Source organism: Perca flavescens, chromosome 9 (assembly GCF_004354835.1).
Source record: "Perca flavescens isolate YP-PL-M2 chromosome 9, PFLA_1.0, whole genome shotgun sequence".
Lineage (NCBI taxonomy): Eukaryota > Metazoa > Chordata > Actinopteri > Perciformes > Percidae > Perca > Perca flavescens.
Window position 1 is genome coordinate 13,691,892 of NC_041339.1, and position 19,762 is coordinate 13,711,653.

The 19,762-nt window shown below is 40.2% G+C and overlaps 1 protein-coding gene across 1 annotated transcript in view; it reads left to right on the forward strand.

Moving 5' to 3' along the window:
- The window catches only part of hcn2b (hyperpolarization activated cyclic nucleotide-gated potassium channel 2b), a 75,414-nt gene that overhangs the window by 38,015 nt on the left and 17,637 nt on the right, over positions 1-19,762 (forward strand). The window contains 1 exon segment of the mRNA XM_028588103.1: positions 11,239-11,457. Coding sequence (XP_028443904.1) covers positions 11,239-11,457 — 219 coding nt within the window.

A 19,762-nucleotide genomic window follows, 5' to 3' on the forward strand; every position in this document is an offset into this window, starting at 1 on the left:
GTCTCAAGTGAGAAATTAGTCTGTTTTTGATATATATATATATATATATATATATATATATATATATATATATATATATATATATATATATATATATGTATACCTAGAGATTGGCATGGTTTTATGTCGGTTAGCCTAATAGCTAGTTTGATTTGCATTGCGAGATGATTTTATGGAAAGTACCCCATGCTAATCTCTAGATATGGTGAAGGTATGTGATGATGTGGGGCTATTTTAATTCCAAAGGCCAAGGGAACTTTATCAGGATGCATAGTATCCTGGATCCATGAAATAACTGGCATTTAAAAATAAAAATCTGCCTGCCTCTATGGGAATTTAACATAGGGGTGTACTGACTTTTGTTGCCAGCGGTTTAGACATTAATGGCTGTGTGTTGAGTTATTTTGAGGGAACAGCACATTTACACTGTTATACAAGCTGTACACTTAATACTTTACATTGAAGTAAAGTGTAATTTCTTCAGTGTTGTCCCATTAAAAGATATAATGAAATATTTACTCAAATGTGAGGGGTGTACTCACTTTTGTGAGATACTATATATAAGCAAAGCCTCCAGTTGGCCTAGCTAAGCATGTATTTCATAGCAGTGTCCACACATTAATGTAAACCTACCCTAATGCGCAGAACCACACATAGAGGTAAGAAAGCCTGGCCAGAAGCCAGCGACCTGAGTCTGAGCATCACTGAGTAGTGTTTACAAGGCTGTGACCAGAACACCAGCTCCACACAAATGAGCCTTTCTTACCTGAGGGGAGTAAATCTAAGAAACACTAGAGCGAGAGACCGGCCCGGCTGCTGATCAAAGCTTCATCAGCATCTGATGAGGTTTCATCATGAAAGAGTGCAGAACACAGGCTCGTGTTCATTTTCCCCACCTGCTCATAATGTAGACCCTCCATCCTGACACTGATATTCTACCAAGACTGAGGAATCACATACAGCATGTTGGGTTTGTTTTGTTACTGATTTGTGACATCATCATACCATGTTTAAAATTGTATCTCCTATTATAATAACTATTTGATGTATAATTACATCATTGGAAAACCAGCTAGTTTTTCAAATCTACTGAAAACTTTGCTTTTTAAACATATACTGTACTTCCCTGTAGCTCTTCCGCCCGGCTGTTGTTTTACTTATCAAAACTTTTATATTAACAATATGTCAAATTAGGAATGGACGATATAGCCAAAATCTTATAAATCGATAAGTAAATAGTCTGTACTGTATGAAATGACCACATGGTCAAGCCTTTTGTTGTATATCGCTGTGTAAATTAAGTACTTGACAAATGAAAAGTACTGGGTATTTTCACATTTTATTGAGAACTTATTAGATATTAATGAACATAACGTGCAATGATCAGATCGTAAAGCTGAATCCAAATTATGTAAATATTGCTGTAATGCAGTTCGGCTGCTGGTTTTTCGGCATCGCAATCGAAGCAATATAGAAAAATATATACTGTATATGATAGACTATTTTATATCATTTTGATGATATATATTGTCCTATCACCTAGCCCGAGGCCAAATGACTATCTAGATTGTGAAATGGGTGACTTATTGTTTCAAACTCACAAAAAATTACCACCTGACGTAGCAGTTCCCTTTAGCGTCTTTCACCTCATTGTTTGTGTGTTCTGATCCGCAACTTAAAGGAGAAATCCGGTCGATTTTTACCTGAATCTTGATTGCCAGATGTCACGAGTACTGTCGATTGAAAAAAAAAAAGGCCAAAATCGGTGCTAGCAAACTGGAGTTGCTGCAGCTAATGGCCAGTTAGCTAAAATGCCAGTTGGGGGGGGCATGTTGTAGAGTGCCTTTGTGCTTCTTAACAGACACAAAATGCAATTAAAATTTCTGTGCAGCATGAACAGGGCCCTTATGTGACAACAAGATGCTTTTTCAACTCAGACATTCTGAAGAAACCATTTAAATTCAAAGTTTGTACTGTCACCTACCTCCTTTTTCCATCGGTCACTTCACCAAAAGCCCAGAAGAGTCGATCACGGATGTCATTTCCCCCTCAAAAATAGGTAATTGAGCACTGTAGTGGTTATGACCATATCAGTGACTATGTAACTACATGGAAACGGTCCAAATGATGCCTGTGGCTTGCACAGTAGTAGCGCACAACTGGCATTTTAGCTAACTGGGAGCTCTGGCCATAAGCTGCAGCAACTCCAGTTTGCTAGCACCGATTTTGGTCGTCACTAGATATCACAGTACTAGTGATATCTAGTGATCAAGATCGGCTGGATTTCTCCTTTAACTTTTTTGGTTCACTCTTTCCAGACACAGCAGGCAACTGTTTTGAGGAAATAAATGTCTAAAAACTCACTGTATGCTACCTGCCCAGCACTAAATGGCATACTGTTAAAGTTGTAACTAGCAAGCAACAAAAACAATGCTAAAAGGAAGAAGGTGAATATTGGACTTAGATTAGCCACTGAAAAACAACTCCAAATGAGTGATAATGTTGCTTTGTAACTGTTGGATGTATAAATACAGCTGTGTGCTAACATGTGGGCCATATCAATGTTATGAGATGATAATATGTAACTGAAAGTAAAATAAATAAATCGATACTGTTTAAAGAGTAGAATGTTGGCCAAACGATCTCCTGTAGATAACAGTAAATAATACATATGTTATGCATTGTACCAACTGTTTTCAATTCTCTCTTCAGTAGAACAATATGCTGGATGTGTACTGTTTGTGATTCAACAGTTTTTACCTCAATCTGTCTAAACATAAAGATTATTATGTTACATAATGTTATGTTATGTTTATGTTTACATAATTTATGTTCATTGCCCTCACACGTCTATCTCTGTCTTTTCTTCCACTCCGCTTTGATAACGCTCTCGCGGCCCTTCTCTTCTCCTCCTGACAGATCTTCCACATGACCTATGACCTGGCCAGTGCTGTGATGCGAATATTCAACCTGATTGGTATGATGCTGCTGCTGTGTCACTGGGATGGCTGTCTCCAGTTCCTTGTTCCCATGCTGCAGGACTTTCCGTCTGACTGCTGGGTCTCCCTCAACAAGATGGTGGTAAGCGAAATGCTGTGTGTGCACTGTATATCTTTGTGTATATGTGTATACCATTTGTAAGTCACAAAATCACAGGGATGTCAGCATGCAAAGGCGTTTGAAAGAACAATTACTGCAAAACCAAAGCATAAAAAATATCCCTCATGGAGCACAAAGGTGTGTTTTTTGCAGGCAGCTTGGGAAATCAATTTTATTTAAGGTTGAGTCAGCACACACACACATACTTGCGTGCGCACACACACACATACTTGCGTGCGCACACACACACACGCATACACATACACATACACACACACACACACACACACACACACACACACACACACACACACACACACACACACACACACACACACACACAAAGGACTGGCGCCTTAAACCCTCTCAAGTTAAACCCAGTAGACATGCCAGTACAGAAAGCAGGAATGAGGGATGAAAAAAAAGCCAGTTTTTACTCAGTTCATACAGCATGCCATGTGATTTGTTCTTTAGCCATTCTCTTCTTTCTCTCTATCCTATTTATGTCTGCTATCAAATGTCCTTTCCTCCTTCTAGCTGGCAGGTAGCTTCTGGCCAACTGCTGATAGACAGGCCATTAGGAGAGGATTTCTCCAAAACTAATGCTGGCATGGAAGAAAAATCATCTGGAGAGCAAGTAGTGCAAGACTCAAGCTGCATGAAAAGCAATGATCTAACCAGATCATTAAAGAATAATATTCATTATTAAAATCGTGTTCGTTTCAGACATTAAATAAGTTATGCTCCTGTTTGGCAAAATACTGGTTAAGTATTTTGCCAAACAGGAGCATAACTTGCTCAGTCAACCCTGATGTTCTCATTAAATCCCCTCTGTAGAAGCTTTAGAACTAGAAGAAATCTACAATCAATCAATAAAACTAACTAAGTACCACAAGCTACAGCTTCCAAATGACCATACAATTGAATTAAAACCTCACTAAAACAAATACTGAACATTATATCCTTAATGAAGGTATGGTTTATTGCAGGCCTGTTGTATTAGATTAATTTTGTCAGGAGGGTCTAATCAACTGGCAACTGAGTGCATATACTGTCTACTTGTTCCAACACTATTAAAGGAAAGGTATTTTTGATGGCTGTACTATTACATCAGATGTCACAACATCAGAAAACATGTCTCCTGTTTGTGTATTTATCATTTGAGCTTAATCACTTCCATCCTGTCTGACTCATCATTCTGTGTTAGAGACAACTGACTGGGAGCTGGTGACTGGCAGAGCCAGTGGCACGGACAAGAATGTGGAGTAAACTGATTGGTTAAGGCTGAGGAGAACTAGTTGGCGTGAGTGGGAACTACACAGTTTCCTAATCTATATCAACATCATCTGCCCCATTAAGCACTTGAAAAGAGCCAACAGATGTTACTGGTTGACTTATTGCTGTAGTGTCAGAAGCTGATTTGCAAGTTAGTTTAAACAATTTCTTGGAGGGAACGTCACATAATTGTTGTGTGAAGTTTAGCAGACTGGATGTTTCCTTTCTTGTGCATTTGTCATGTGCGGGCTGTTTTCTGAGTTGTCTGACGCCTCTGTCGCTAAGAAATGCTTCATATGCTAAACCTTCTACATTTGGCACACACAAAACACTGTGTACTATGGCACACACACACACACACACACACACACACACACACACACACACACACACACACACACACAAATGCAGTAGCAATATCATAGACTTAAAGACAGAATAAAGTGACTAAAGTTTGGATATTACTAGCCTCCACTTTTATCCTGCCCATAGTGTTCAGACCTGCCTGCTTCCTGAGCATCTCAGCTCCCAGTTGCAAACATAGATGTGTTGATAGCCTATTATTAGCATTCAATTCCAATTCAAGGCAACATTTTTTGCATTGATGTTTTACAGTCTCAGAGAACAGGCACAACGACATTTTTGTGTACAATGTTAGTTATCACCAAAGGGTATGAATGCAGAGAACATATATTGTTATCTCAGTTCTTGTGTTGCACTCCTTTCCTCCCTCCGTTCCACTTCGCCGTGCTTAACAATCAGTTTCCCCTTTGATGCCTCAGAGTGATGTGCGTTGTTTACACCTGTGTGCCATTTTCTGAGCGAGATGCCACAATGCCAGGCAGCAGGCACCCATGTGGGCGCGGCTGCCTGGTGTGCTGTGCTGCTTTCCATCTCAGGATAATCAAGGTCAGATATCCTCTTCTTCAGAGTGGCTTTGAATCAGACACGCAGCGTTAAATGATCCTCGTCTACGTGCTTCACTTCAGGCTGACAGCCTGTGCTGGGCATTTACTGGGCTACACCCTACTTTCCTTTTTGCATCATCCATGCACTTAGGCTATAATACAGCCAGATAGAAACAACATGTAATGTATTCAGTTGGTCAGAGGGCACTTTCATGTGCACTTTCATACCTGCTCTTATATGTATGTATACGTCTGTATTTTATATGATACTCAAAATAGCAGCCTTGCAGCTCTTTTCCTTCCTGGTGGGTTTGACCCATCTGCCTCAGCCGGATCAGCTCTTGGATCAATGGCATTAGAATAAACTTCTCTCTTCCTCTCCTCTCTTCAGTCTGATCTCTCTTTCTGTATTTAATGTAACAGATATCAGTAACACATTTTGGAAGTTAATTTGGAACATAGGCAATACAAATGAGAGGCATGTGGAAATTGCTTCAATCCTTAATTCTTCCTTCTATCCTTCTCAGGATATTTGAGACATTAAAGTGATGGTTCGGAGTAATTTACCCTAGGGTCCTTTGCACCATGAGCTCGAGTCAAACACCCCCCCAGAAGTTTTTTTCACCTGGGTCTAACATTGGGCGAGTTAGCGTAGAGTAGCGTTAGCTGCTAAATAGCTTAGCGCAGGGGCTAATGGACCCACGTTTGTATCTCTTAAATGACCCCACTAATAATGCCCGAAATGATACCAAAGGTCTACACTATATATAGGTTATGCACTCATAAAACGATGGATTGGAAAGTTTGTAAGTACACCAGAAGTTTATGTAAATAACACTTGCCTGCTGGCTTCTGCTCTCTGCTGTTGTTGTTGCTGCTGTGAGACGAGTGCTTAGGGACGTCTACAAATTACAACACAGAAAAGAGATTTTTCAAAAATATTTTTTAATTCAACTTATTTTTTAAAGTAAGTGCTGTAATATAACTAGCAGGAGACAAGTAATAATTGAGGTAATCATTCAATTAATAAATATTTTTGTTGTATCTCTTTTCGGTGTAGTAATTTGTAGACAGCCCTAAGCACTCGTCTAACTGCAGGTAGCAGCAGCAGCATTAGCAGCAACAGAGAGCAGAAGAGAGCAGGCAAGTGTTCATAAACTTCTGGTGTACTTACAAACTTTCCAATCCATCGTTTTATGAGTGCATAACCTATTTGTACTAGTGTAGAAGTTTGGTATCATTTCGGGCATTATTAGTGGAGTCATTTACGAGATACAAATGTGGGTCCATTAGCCCCTGCGCTAAGCTATTCAGCTGCTAACGCTACTCTACGCTAACTCGCCCAATGTTAGACCCAGGTGAAAAAAGCTTCTGGGGGGTGTTTGGCTCGAGGTCATGGTGCAAAGGACCCTAGGGTAAATTACTCCGAACCATCACTTTAAGGTCTCAGCAGACATGAAACATGAAAGTTCATAGGCCTGAGGTATGTTTTGGCAGTTACTTGTTTCATGATTCTGCCACAGCTTAATAATATGGGGGCACTGGTCACCCTTGGCCCCCTCCTAAAACTGCCACTGCTATGTTGGTGGCAAGAGTTACCTCCTCGATGATGATGTTGCTGTATGGGAGCACTCAATTTCTTCTTTACATGGATCGTTCATGTACAGGGCATGAGAAATGAGATTCATCCATTTTGTAGTCTATGTCCAAGATGTTCTACTTCCGGGATTCCGCTGGATGTCCGTTACCTTCCGCTTTCTTCGAGTTGGAATTTTAAACGCTGGTCCATTTATGAGGACTATGGTTAACTGCTCCTCAGATCTCTGCAGGGTAAATCCAGACAGCTAGCTAGACTATCTGTCCAATCTGAGTTTTCTGTTGCACGACTAAAACAACTTTTGAACGTACACCAAAACAAGTTCCTTCCCGGGGCTATTTTGCAGTGGCACCATGGCGCTTAGCGCTGCCCAAGACGATTGTGATTGCTTTTTAGTTTTTCTCCCATCCAGGAATGGCTGTGTGGACCCTCCTTTACAGTGCTGCGGAGGAGGGTCTGGCAAAGCGAGACTATCCATTTTGCGGCACATTTGTCCTGAAGACGTTCACATTGGATGGCTGGTGAGTTCTTCCAAGCCAGACCTTGCACACAATTACCCAGCCAGACCTCAGACAAAGTCCAGTTGCTGTGCAAATGGTGCATTATGCGGACAATTGTACTGCTCGTACCTTGTGTACACTCAGAATATCCCGCACTAGCCACAGAAGGAACATTGGGGCCACACCTGGCTGGAATTTTCTCTGTGACTGGTTCCAGATGAGGGAAGTACTGTGTGATGTGAAAGCTGTGGTAATCTCCATCGCAGTTCTGCCAGTGGTGAATACCTCAGGGAGAAGGATGAAAAAAAACTACAGATGTCAAGTTGGCATAGCGTTGTGGTTAAATGTAGTAAGGCTTTATATAACAGAGTGATTGGAGGTGTGTGATGATGATTTATAAAGCATCTCATTGAATATTTAAAAAACTAAAATAGACTATAATAAGAAGAGAGAAGAGAGAGCTGAAAACATAAATCTGGGTAGAGAAAACTAGCCCCTCTCCTGTTCTCCCAAATAATAGAATACCCTCCCTTTAGCTGCTGTAACCTCTATATGTAACAGTTAAATGATGTATAAACAATGTGATTGCTGAGTCGCCACTGTAACTATACAAGAGACATACATTTTTTTTAGTTTAAGCAACAAGTTCCTCGAGCACATCATGTTGAACTGCTTCCTCTTGATATCAGTCAAAGACGAAAAACCAATTAAAGCTAATTAACTTAAACCCAATAACAACGGCTTATTGAGCAGCAAAGCTATGATCCATTGAGACCAATTCCTCTCGCAAATCAATTAACATTCTGTCCTGCCACATGATTTACAAGCATCAATTTCACATCTGATGAAGTCAATGAAAGATACAACATGAGTCAGCGTAGAAAGACTTCCATAAACCACACTGAGATAAAAACCCAAATCAGCAATTGCAACACAATTAAATGACGGTTTTGCATCATCCAGCTGATCTCGGCAGACCTCCGATGATCAGTGTCGGAATAATCAGAAAAATTTGTTCCGGACTGGGAAAATTCTCCCTGCGTTAACATTGTGAGATGGGGCATGCCTGACCAGAGGTATATATATATATATATATATATATATATATATATATATATATATATAACCATTATAGCTGCAACATGCTGCCACAATTAAGTCAGCTCCGTCCTTCAGAAAACATAAAAAAAATCTTTTAATATGCTGCCGATTATATTCAGAAAAAGAAACAGTTCAAGTTATGAATTCAAACTTGTGATTTTGCAGCTCCATTTGCAAACACAGCTAGCATGAAGCCCTGGAATTGTGCTCAGTAGTCCATTATTTCCACATTAACGCTCAATCCAATTTAGGTTAAGTTAGCGAACGGCTAGAGCGAGTGTCTACCATTGAAGTCTCTGATAGTTTCTGTACACGGTTTTGTACCTTTTGCCTTTTTTGTCGTTTTCAAAATGTTTTTTACTTTGAGAGTGTTCATTTACAATCCCAACCACATCGTCGTAGGTGACTTTAGGCAGGTTGTGGAGAGACTTGGTCCAGCAGTGTCTGTCGGGCTCCGCCATTGCACAAAGCTAACAGGAAGAGCTGTATCCCCACTCAGAGATGTTCTTCTGGTCAATTGTTGCGTGACATAGGCCTATCGGGAGAAATGTATTTGTCTGTCAGCATGTATACCCTGACGGACATGCCACCATGCACGTACACTGACTATTCTATACTCCATCATGCATCATAGATGTCCCATACTCCCTTTGTGTTCCTCCCTAAATGTGTAATGTACAATTAGCTATCATCTACATTGCTCAGTGAAGACCGATGGCGAATAAAATGAACTCCAGCTAATTTCATTTGTTTCCTCTTTCTTCTCTGCAGAATTAGTTTATTGTGTTACTATGAAGGCTGTAATTTCCAATAGTAAGAGACAGTTGTACACTGTCAGTTTTAATTAGCTATTATCTCAAATACATACAGTTACAGCTGGTTTAAGAAGTGTTGTCTCTGTCTCTAAGGGTTTTCCAGCTCATACAATCACACGTAAAGGAATAGACGCGTATATTTGCTTTTGATTCCGTTTGTCGAAAATGACAGTAAACGAGAAGATTGATGGATCTTCTCATATAACTTGGCAAGAATGTGAAGAAGCGCATTTGCCACTATTCCTTTAAAGCTTACATGTATCTAGACATGCTATATCCATTTGACCTTCACTACATTCCCATGGTATGGCTGCATCCATTTGTTATAACTAAGGTTGGAGCATCAATTCTGACTAATTAAGGTTTATGATTGTGTTGTGTATTTGTATGGATATCAGAGCAGAAACAGGAGGGACTATGCTACAACGTAGGCCTTGACATCGACAAAAACATTTCTAGGAACACAGGAGAGACGAGCTGATTTATACCCAAGGGCTTTCGATAATAGCCCCACAGACAGAGTAAGAGTAATGCACCTTTGACCCATAGATACTGTTACACCCTGTATCTGTACCAAGATGATTAAAAATTCCCTTGCTGGACTTACAGTAATATTGTCTTATAAATGCCACAACAGCACGTGACAGATGCAGATAAGCATAGATTATAGAATAGGGATATTTCTTGATTTCATGTGCAGTATTGATCAGCAGTCCATTTTTTATGTTTGTTAGTATTTTTGTAATCTAGTGTCCTTTGCACAGACTGAGGCTGGAGTGTTTTAAATGTTCTGTTAGGGTTTGTCTGTAATATAGCTTATTATAATGGGCTTAGCCGTGACAGTGAGACAAGGACTGCAGTTACAAGGCCACATACATAACAACAAAGCTGGAGATATTCTGATGGTGCTCATAATCTTAAAGGCTTCAAACTGTTGTTGTGGGTTGTTTCTCTTTCTATTATCTAAGATTACAAAGGTCCATTTTTATCTCCTTATACACATATAAACCACCGATCCAGCTGACTTTAAGCCATGCTCGGGGCTCACAGTCAGCCACCAGGGCCAGATTTCTGGTTACTGTGCTGCCTGATGCTAAGTGCCTTTAAAATCTCATTTCTGTCTTCGCTGTTCCTCCAATCACCTTTCCGAAACACACATTTTCATCTGACAGCAGCCTCTTGCCAGTACGTCCTCTTTCACCTCCTCCAAAACCAACTCAATTTGAATTTCAAATAAAATGCAAATGACCCTTGAAAAACATAAATCAGATATGAATCCAAGCAGTCAATCAGTGAGGGAACAAACCACTTGTGTCAGAGAAGGACAGAAGAAGAGACACACATACAGTGGTAAAAACCCGGTCAGTGTGTGAACCACAGCTGTTTGAGGGGAGGATGTGAGGCTCAGCCGCGCCAATGGAGGGCTTTCTAATGAATCAAACGTGGGAGAATTAGAGTTGACTGAGTGTGTGAGCACCAATCAAAGGCAGACTGGAGAAGGCAGATGTAAAGGCTCCTCATTAACACTCGCTTTTTTCCTCTTCTCCTTCTGCTTTGGCCAAGACGAGGCAATGCTCAGTAATGATGATGATGATAAGGCCATCCACCAAACCTATCAAACCTACAATCACCATACACAGACCCATACACTTCACAAGGAATGCCTTACTCTTTAGCCCTCTTATTCTTTAATTTACTCTCTCTAACTCTCTCTGTCACACTCTAACTTAATCATTTTTCACTGCAGTGTGCCTTTACAGTTTACCTTTGGCCGAGACGACAGTTAGTAAAGTCAAAATCATTCTAGCCTGAAAGTAACAATATAAAAAGTAAGGCGTTATTCTATGAAGACGAAATAACCCTAAAACCTTCCTTATATTAATTTGTTTTTCCAACTTGTTTGTTCTCTTATCTCCTATCCCTCCCTCCATCTCTCCCTACAGAACGACACATGGACCGAGCTCTACTCCTTCGCCCTCTTTAAGGCCATGAGCCACATGCTGTGCATTGGCTATGGTAGACAAGCCCCAGAGAGCATGTCGGACATCTGGCTGACCATGCTCAGTATGATCGTCGGAGCCACCTGTTACGCCATGTTCATCGGCCACGCAACCGCACTCATCCAGTCTCTGGACTCGTCCAGACGGCAATACCAAGAAAAGGTGAGGATCTGGCTAATTCTTTGGTGTCTGGATTAATTTCACTGGGTGTTTACTGCTTAACAGCTAATGTTAGTTTGAGGCAGGTTAATGGTGAGTTCAGCCAAAACAAAAATATAAACATTTTCTCACTTACCCCAAATAGTATATAGACATGTAGATAGCCTGGTGGCCCCAGTATCTACAGCATGGCAAGATGCCATAAGGAGACCCCAAAATGTGATTTAGGCTACAGTGCTTGTCCTCTACAAAAATGTGAATATGCTTATCACATTTGATATTTGGTTTGCTCATTTGATTTTAAAGGTCCAATGTGTAGGAATTTCTCCCATCTAGCGTTGAGATCATATATCGCAATCAACTCTCTCACACCACGCAGTTCAAAGTACATATTACAGCTACGGTAGCCTTCACGCTTCAAAAAGCCGGTCTCTTGCTCTTTTCAATATCTTTTTTCTTTTTCTGGGCGAAGAAGAAGACGCCTGTTCCTGACATTTAGATTTTGAATACGTGTGGTCCTCCATCTTTCCTTTTTCAAACTCGCCGGGGCCAGGAAGCAACGATACCCATTAGCAGCATTAGCAGCACCTGTGAGTTTATCATGTGACAGCGAAAATGCAAAAGGCGGCGCAGTATGTCCTGTATGTCCCTTACAAGCTATCGTATTTCAAGATGGCGCATGAATATGGAGCGTCTACCCCAGTTCATGCGAATGCAAATGTAAAATTTCAAGCCAATAGGAATACTTGGAATTGATGGTGGTGGTAAATATTCATGAAAAAGTTTCAAATCTTCTGAACGGGCAACACCGATTTTGATAATGAACAACTAAACACGTTACACACTGGACCTTTAACACACTTTGATAGGAGCAGCATGTGTTCTATCAGTTAGATAAACACGGCTTCAGCCTCGGCCTCGGCCTGTCTGACGTCTCCGTGTGACAGCTGATCAAAGCTTCCTGCAGGCCAGGGAGCGGAGCACGTTCCTGCTTTATAAGGCCATGGTGTCAGCGGTGCTCTGCGTCTTGTTAGCTTCTTTAGATCCTGCGTGATGTGGACATGTCTTATGCTATCTATCACTCGTACACATGCATGCAGACACGGGCACACACATCAGAGTGATTGGTCGAGCTTTGTTGTTTAGTTGAAGCCTCTGGCCATTTTTAAGAACAAAGGGTGCTCAGGTTTACGTCTCTCTTATTTTGCCGTTTGCTGTTTCGGCCTTAACATGTAGCTTTATTCTGTTTGGCTTGGTTATCTGTCATGTTGGAGAGATAATCATTGTCTTGCTATGCTTTCTAGGTCATGATATAAGGCAGCATCCATGATGATGTCGAGTTTATAGCAGACCAACACTCCTGTGGGAGGGGCTGTGGTGGTATTTAAAAAGTAATGAAGCTACTGTATGTATGTGTCAGATTCAGGAGCATGGTATATGCAGAACGAAATGGATACATTATCAATGGATCTGGGGTACGCCATCCATAATCACTGAGCATTCTGAACTCCATGTAACTGTATATGGTGGATACTCATGAACATATAATGGGTCGATGTGTAAATTTAGTTTCACCTCTGCTTTTGCGTATTAGACAGCTGATGGTTTACGGATTAGTAACATACCTAATCAAGCTTGCCTTGGATATGTTTGAATCTCAATTTCAGGGAAGAGCACAGACATCTTCATGTAAAGGAAATGAATGTGAAAACTCTGTGACAAACTTTGCACAGATAAAAGTCAGTGTAGTCAAAGTCAGACATTTTTGGGGAGTCGGGGACATAAACATAAGAAAAATACATTTTTGAGTTAAGGGGGACTCAGTCAAAGAATACTAATACAGGAAGTCAGTAAAAGAATACGTCTTGCTTTCTGGATTTTTTTGGTTCAAAACAAATCGATCAGTAAAGGCCACGCTCATTTCTGCGTTTTTTATTTAACCATTCCTGCTACAAATGCCATCCACGTCTTCACCAAATTTGGTACATAACTTAGTTGGATGGAACTGAAGAAAAACTTTCGAGTTACAATTATACTGTAATTGGTTTCCAAATGGGCTATTTGACATTAATGCCATAAGGACGTCCTCCTTATGGCGTGCTCAGAGACAAAAGAGAAAAATTGAGACAAATGAAGTCTGCTGAGTCTTTGCTGGAGTCTCTGTTTTGTGTCAGTTATGTGTCAATGTACTGTGGTGTGACGTCTGCAGCAGTCAGTTCCTGCCATCAGTCCCATTCTCCTCTTCTTCCATGATGCACAACAGTGAACTAATGAACTGAATGGCAACACCCTGCTAGGATAGACTAGGACAACTCATTCAACATGCTGTCCCTCTCCAGCCCCCCATGACTTTGTTTGTTTGTCATTAACCAATGAATTCAACCATGCTGCACTGTAGTCTGCACTGTTCTGCCATCAGATAACAGACTGGAGACAGAGCTATGGGTTGAAACTAGCCTCTCTGACAAAACAGATTCTTTGTTAAAGATAATGCAAATGCTCGCTACGGCATGGACTTGTGTTGACATAAACAGTTAGCGTCATGCTCAGCATTGAGACAGAAATAGCATAATAGCTCCAGCACTAAGCATCGTCACCTGTCTGCATGCAAAGACCCGACTGACCAAAGAAAGATGACGATTGTTTACTGTGGGCTCAAGAGTTGGAGAAAAGCAATGCTGGTATTTCTTCTGCTTATCAGAATGGACACATGTTGTTTGGATAGCGGTGTGTATAACAGGTCTAGGGATATAAATAGAGACACACAGTGTGAGATAAGAGAGGGAGATGAGAAAGACTGTAAAGCTGTAGTGCTCGACTGTCAACAATGTTTTCATAAAGCTAAATTGTCAGGGTTTTTTGTCGGTTTGCCTTCACAATACTAGTGTGGTGGGGGCATCAACAGCTGTTCTTTTAACCTTTTATCCATTACTTTTGAAGCTAACTATTTCACCTGTGTATTCTTTTTGCTTATTATTTCATTTGTTTATTCATTACTTTTAGTTATTTCACGTTTATCCATTATTCTAATTATATCAACAGTTTGCCTGTTACCTTTAGTTGGATATTCTCTCTCTGCCATTGGCGGTTTTAGACCCTTTTTAAATTTCATCTCAGCCCCCCTGAAAATTATAATAATAAAAACATTGTTTTATTTATTTTTTTAAATCAATTGTAGTGCTTCAAGTTAGAGTTTGTGACCTTGTCTGTTAGTGACAGAGGACAAACAATTAAACGTTCAAAGGGCTTAAAACAGGTTGGGGGAGGGGGGGGGTTTAACACTTCTGCAAGGCACTGTATCTGTGTCACATTCTCACAAGGTCTGATCCTAGAATCGCCCCTGTTCTCAGCTAACTATTTACACCATGTAACACTGCTTTTAGCTAACTCTCTCTGCTAGCTTGCTAAATAGTTTTTCATGGCCTCTCAATGTCAGGGAGTTAAGATGTTACAACTGGCTCAGATTGATGGGAGGTACTGAGCAGGCCGCCTATCGTGTTTCCTGGTTAGTGGGACACATTTACACACCAGTTTGTAATCCTGTGTGTTCCTCCAAAACACAAATATGCAGATATACTGTATTCATATATATTTTTTAATTAAATCATAATTTAAATTTTTTCCAATTACTTAGGGCCACTTTACAAGGTTTCCACGTACGCCCTAGCACCTGCAGAAGTACCTGCTGGGATACAAGTAACCCTGATTGTAGAGCATCTCTGTTCTCAAGAAACCTAACCATTTTAAACATGGAGGAACATGATGTGGTTGATCCTTTACTTGAGTAAAAGTATTAATACCACACTGTAAAAATACTAAAGTAAAAGTATGTAAGTGTCATTATGAAAATGTACAAAATTAGTATTAAAAGTCAAAGTATTTAATGCAGAAAAATCCTCACATTTTAGAAACTTTTGTCAATCAGAAAGTGTTTAATAAACAGAAAGTGTTTAAGACTAAACATTTCTGCTGTACTTGTAGGCCATTATATTGTTGGGTAGTTTAATTTATAATAAAACATTGTATTTTATAAACAACATGTGTTTTATGTGTAAAAATCTTAATTTGTAAAGTAACTAGTTACTCAAAATATGAGGCAGTAACAGCAGCTTAGCGTTCCTTTGTCACCCCCTCCTTCTCCTTAAAGGGAAACTTCTGTTATTTTCAACCCGGATCCTATTGTCCTATGATTTTGTGTCTAAGTGACTAATGGAAACAACAATCTTTGACATTGGCCCAGTATTAAGAAAGACTTCTGCTGTTGGCAGTCTGCGAAACAAGCTACAATGTAGTAATGTCTATTTACATTCACAAAAGTGCTCGTTTGCCATTGGCAGGCTTCCAATTAAGTGCTTTCAACGTTTAAGGTGCAAACTCCAGACAACATTAGTAAGTGCAAGTACATTAGCTTTAAATAAGCAAAATTTCAAAGAGCCATATGAAAGTGCAGCCACAGCTTTTTTTTTCTTTTTCTTTTTTTTTATCCGAAGTGCAGTTGGAAGAGACGTGTTTTTAGCCTTCGGCATGAAGATGCGTAGGCTTTGAGCCATCCTGATGTCAAGAGGGAGCTCATTCCACCATTTAGGAGCCAGGACAGCAAACAGTCGGGATTTCGTTGAGTGATTAGTTGTCCCTCGCTGTAACTGGGCAGCAAGCAGGTTTACTATTCTAAGTTTCTGACAACATTATGGGAAGGATGTCTAAGGAGGTCCACCTTTTTGTTAAAGAGTCAGATCCTCTTTTGAAATAGAAAAACATCCGCGAAATTTTAGCATCGTAAATACACTTCATTCAAAGTCGACAGAAACAAAACAAAACTATGAAAAGCCGTTTTGGGTTGTCTTTCCACTTTTTCAACAATCACAACTCTAAAAAATAAAACACACAGTTTACCGATTTACATGTGAAAATATGTTGGCTCTACACACGCTAAAGGTATAGTTTTTTTTAATGGAGTCTGGTAGGTTTAGTGCCAGCGATGTCTAGCTGTTTCTGGTTAAACAAAAAGGTCTTAAAGAAGATTTAAAAAAGCCTATCTCCGTAGGGATCCTTTCCATAATGTTGTCAGACACTTATAATAACAATCTGAGTCTGTCGGTGGCAAAAACAGCACTTTTAGTGGTCGAAATTGACGATGCATATTTGCCCAATAGGGTTACATTGCAGCCCGGTCAAAGATTGTTGTTAACATCATTCACTATTATAGCCTCTTTCCGACCAAGTAGTTACAGGAACATAGTTATAGGAACAGTCCACTTCTAAACAGTTCTACTAACTACTCTCCCACAAAACTTTTTTTTCCATTTGCATTCACACTGACAGACCCTGCCCTGAAGTAGGAGCTGAAAGAGTTACAGGAAGTGTGGCCAGAGGAACTTAATAATCCCCAAATTGGTCCAGTCGGAACAGGAGAAAAAAAGTGTTCTAGGGACTGCAAAAATCCCTCCGGTCGGAAAGCGGCTTTACACACAAAAACATAGTAAAATAGGGTCCAGGTTAAAAAAACAAAACGAAATTATCCTTTAAGGTGACTGGTGCCCCCATCCCATGTTTCTCCACAACACTCTCCCCACCTCCGTCCCTCCAGCCCTCCCCTGCTTCATATGTCCATTTGCCCTTGACTGTTGGGCAATACACCATCTGCCAGCAGACACCACACATGAACGGAGGGCATTAGCCATTATGTAACTGCACTCCCGCTCCTCCTCTCCCATCACTTCCTCCTCTTCAAGAGCAATAGAGCAGCGTGTCTGAATGGTGGTGAGAGGAGGGAGATGTGACCCCCGGGGCCTCTGGTGAGGAGCACTGATCCACTGGGCCTTGACACATGAAACAGACACTTGAGGAACTGCTAACTTCATAACCTGAGACACCACTAATGCCTGACACTGAATGAAAATGTAATTTCAATAACAATCCGTATATCCGTATACCAAAGCATAACAGCGAAGTCTCTAATTTGTGGGGCTTGCTATGACCATGGAAATGTTTACTGAACCTGCGAACGGAGCGTGTGCTGCTACCACAGTCTTTGATCGTTTCACAGTCTTGTACCTTTAGCTTTTTTCTTTATTTCAAAATGTTGGTTTTTTTTGCGCCAAATCAAATGTTTTATGGTCATGATTCATCTCGTAGCTGGGGGAAAATCACTTCCACAGCTCTATTTGTTAGACTGTCCTTGCCTACCTCTGCCCAAGTTTATAACAGGCTTTTTGTTAAGAATTAAAGTCTCTAAGGCCAAACTAAGAAAATAACCCTGACGCCAGTAAACCGAATCAAAACAGTTTGAAATACGACTGTAAATATTTTATGGCCATCTTTTTGGTATTTCCCTCCTGTAGCCCCTTTTCCACAATCCTCAAATTTACACTTTCTCCTTTATGTTTGGTTTATGTGTATGTGATAAGGCATCAACCTGGCTTCATGTCATCAGTGCGCTTCATGAAGAGAGGAAGAGTCTCTTATAATAAAAATATATTGGTGAATTACAATGAAATCAGGATCCACAACACATACCATTAACATATATAAACGTTCTGTTGCAGTCATGCAATATGTACCGTACAGTAGGACATAAAAATACGGTGTTTTCTTGTGTTAATTCTCATTCCTCATCATTCTGACGTATTTTTTAATTCCCTCCATGCCATCAACACACATTAGTAAGGTAGTGAGTGTGTGCACGCATACTGTGTGTGTCTAAAGGTGTGTGTGTGTGTGTGTGTGTGTGTGTGTGTGTGTGTGTGTGTGTGTGTGTGTGTGTGTGTTTATTTCTGTGGGTCTGTCTTGGTCTTTGGCTGACGTCAACTCAGGTTTTAAACATGCAGGACATCACACGCACACACACACACACACACACACACACACACACACACACACACACATACATCCTGAGCCCTGACGCTCAGTGACATGGCTCATTAATGGAAGGGCCAATTCAATTTCTCCCTTCCTCAGTGGCGGCTTACAGTGACAGCCATGCATCATGCTCGCAAGCCACCAACTAGAGGCTTTATGTCCGATTAAAAAAAAGTACATCAGGAGGATCTAAGTCCAGTCTTAACTGCATCCTCCGGCCACAAAGTTTGATTTTATAAAATAGACACTGCATCAATCATACAATATAGGAGGCTCTTATCTGTGTTAGACATTTATGTTTTTGCTTGTGCTGAGACTCTAAAACTGGAAAATATTTTCAAGTTCAGTTTCTGAAAACGTGCCACCTTGGAGGGTAATGCATGCATTATGGATTTCCAAAATATACTTTCTTCATATATTTCCCTCTTGAGAGAAATTACTGAATAACATTCTGCTTCACTACAACTGTGACTCACTCCAAATTTTGTAGTTAAGAAGTGAGCAGCGAGCAACATTTAAAAAGAAAAAAGTGTTTTTAGGAAACGAGGACATTTGAGTCTCATCCCACTGGCTTTGAGTGACATGGTCACTAAAAAAAAAATCTGAAAGTCAATAAAACTCTGCTTTACTGCTTTAACAACCACTTTTAAAGAAGTGGGGAGAGAGAGAGAGATGTCATTTCAATTTAATTGATACTGCCACAAACTGAATCCCGAGGAAGGAAACACTTAATAGAAGCCTCTCCGTTTATCCCCATGCTTGAATGAATGAGCTGGAGACTCTGAACGTCGGCTGCATCGTTATTCTTACTGACACACAGCAAATCAGAAGGAATTTGTCAGGTTTAAGTGAAAATAACTTTACTTTATTTTGTTTTCTACTGGGTTAGTTAGGAATGTGCACAATTTGGGGAATCCCCTCTTATGTCCCTAAACACATTTTTCTTAACAATTTGAAAAGAATAATTCCCATTATTGTTGTCTGGATTATGTGTTTACATTCAAGATGTGTAAGACATCTGAAAAGATGGCTAAGGATGACACCCTGTAGGGTTTTCATTTAGTGCTGCCATGGCTTTTCAACGCTAAAATGAACCATGGCCGATGTAATTAATTAAGACTAAATGAGATTGAGATTAAAATTGGTTCACGTAAGAAAGAAACGGATGCAGTAAATTGTTTTTGCAGATGTCATTTCATAATGTGGCTCATTAAAGTAAGTGATCCACTCGGATTTTCATTTTGTCATGAAGAAGGTCATGCTGTACTGTATGCAAGTGTGTGCAGTATTTATTTGTATAGAAGTCACACTGATACTGGGCAGTCATTGAACAAAAGTTCCTGGAAGACACAGCGAAAGAAAGCGTGTAAGGACCATTTGGAACAAAAAGCAGAAAGAGAAGGATTATAGGAGATTTATAGAGAGGATTTATAGTCTAATAGAAATTAAG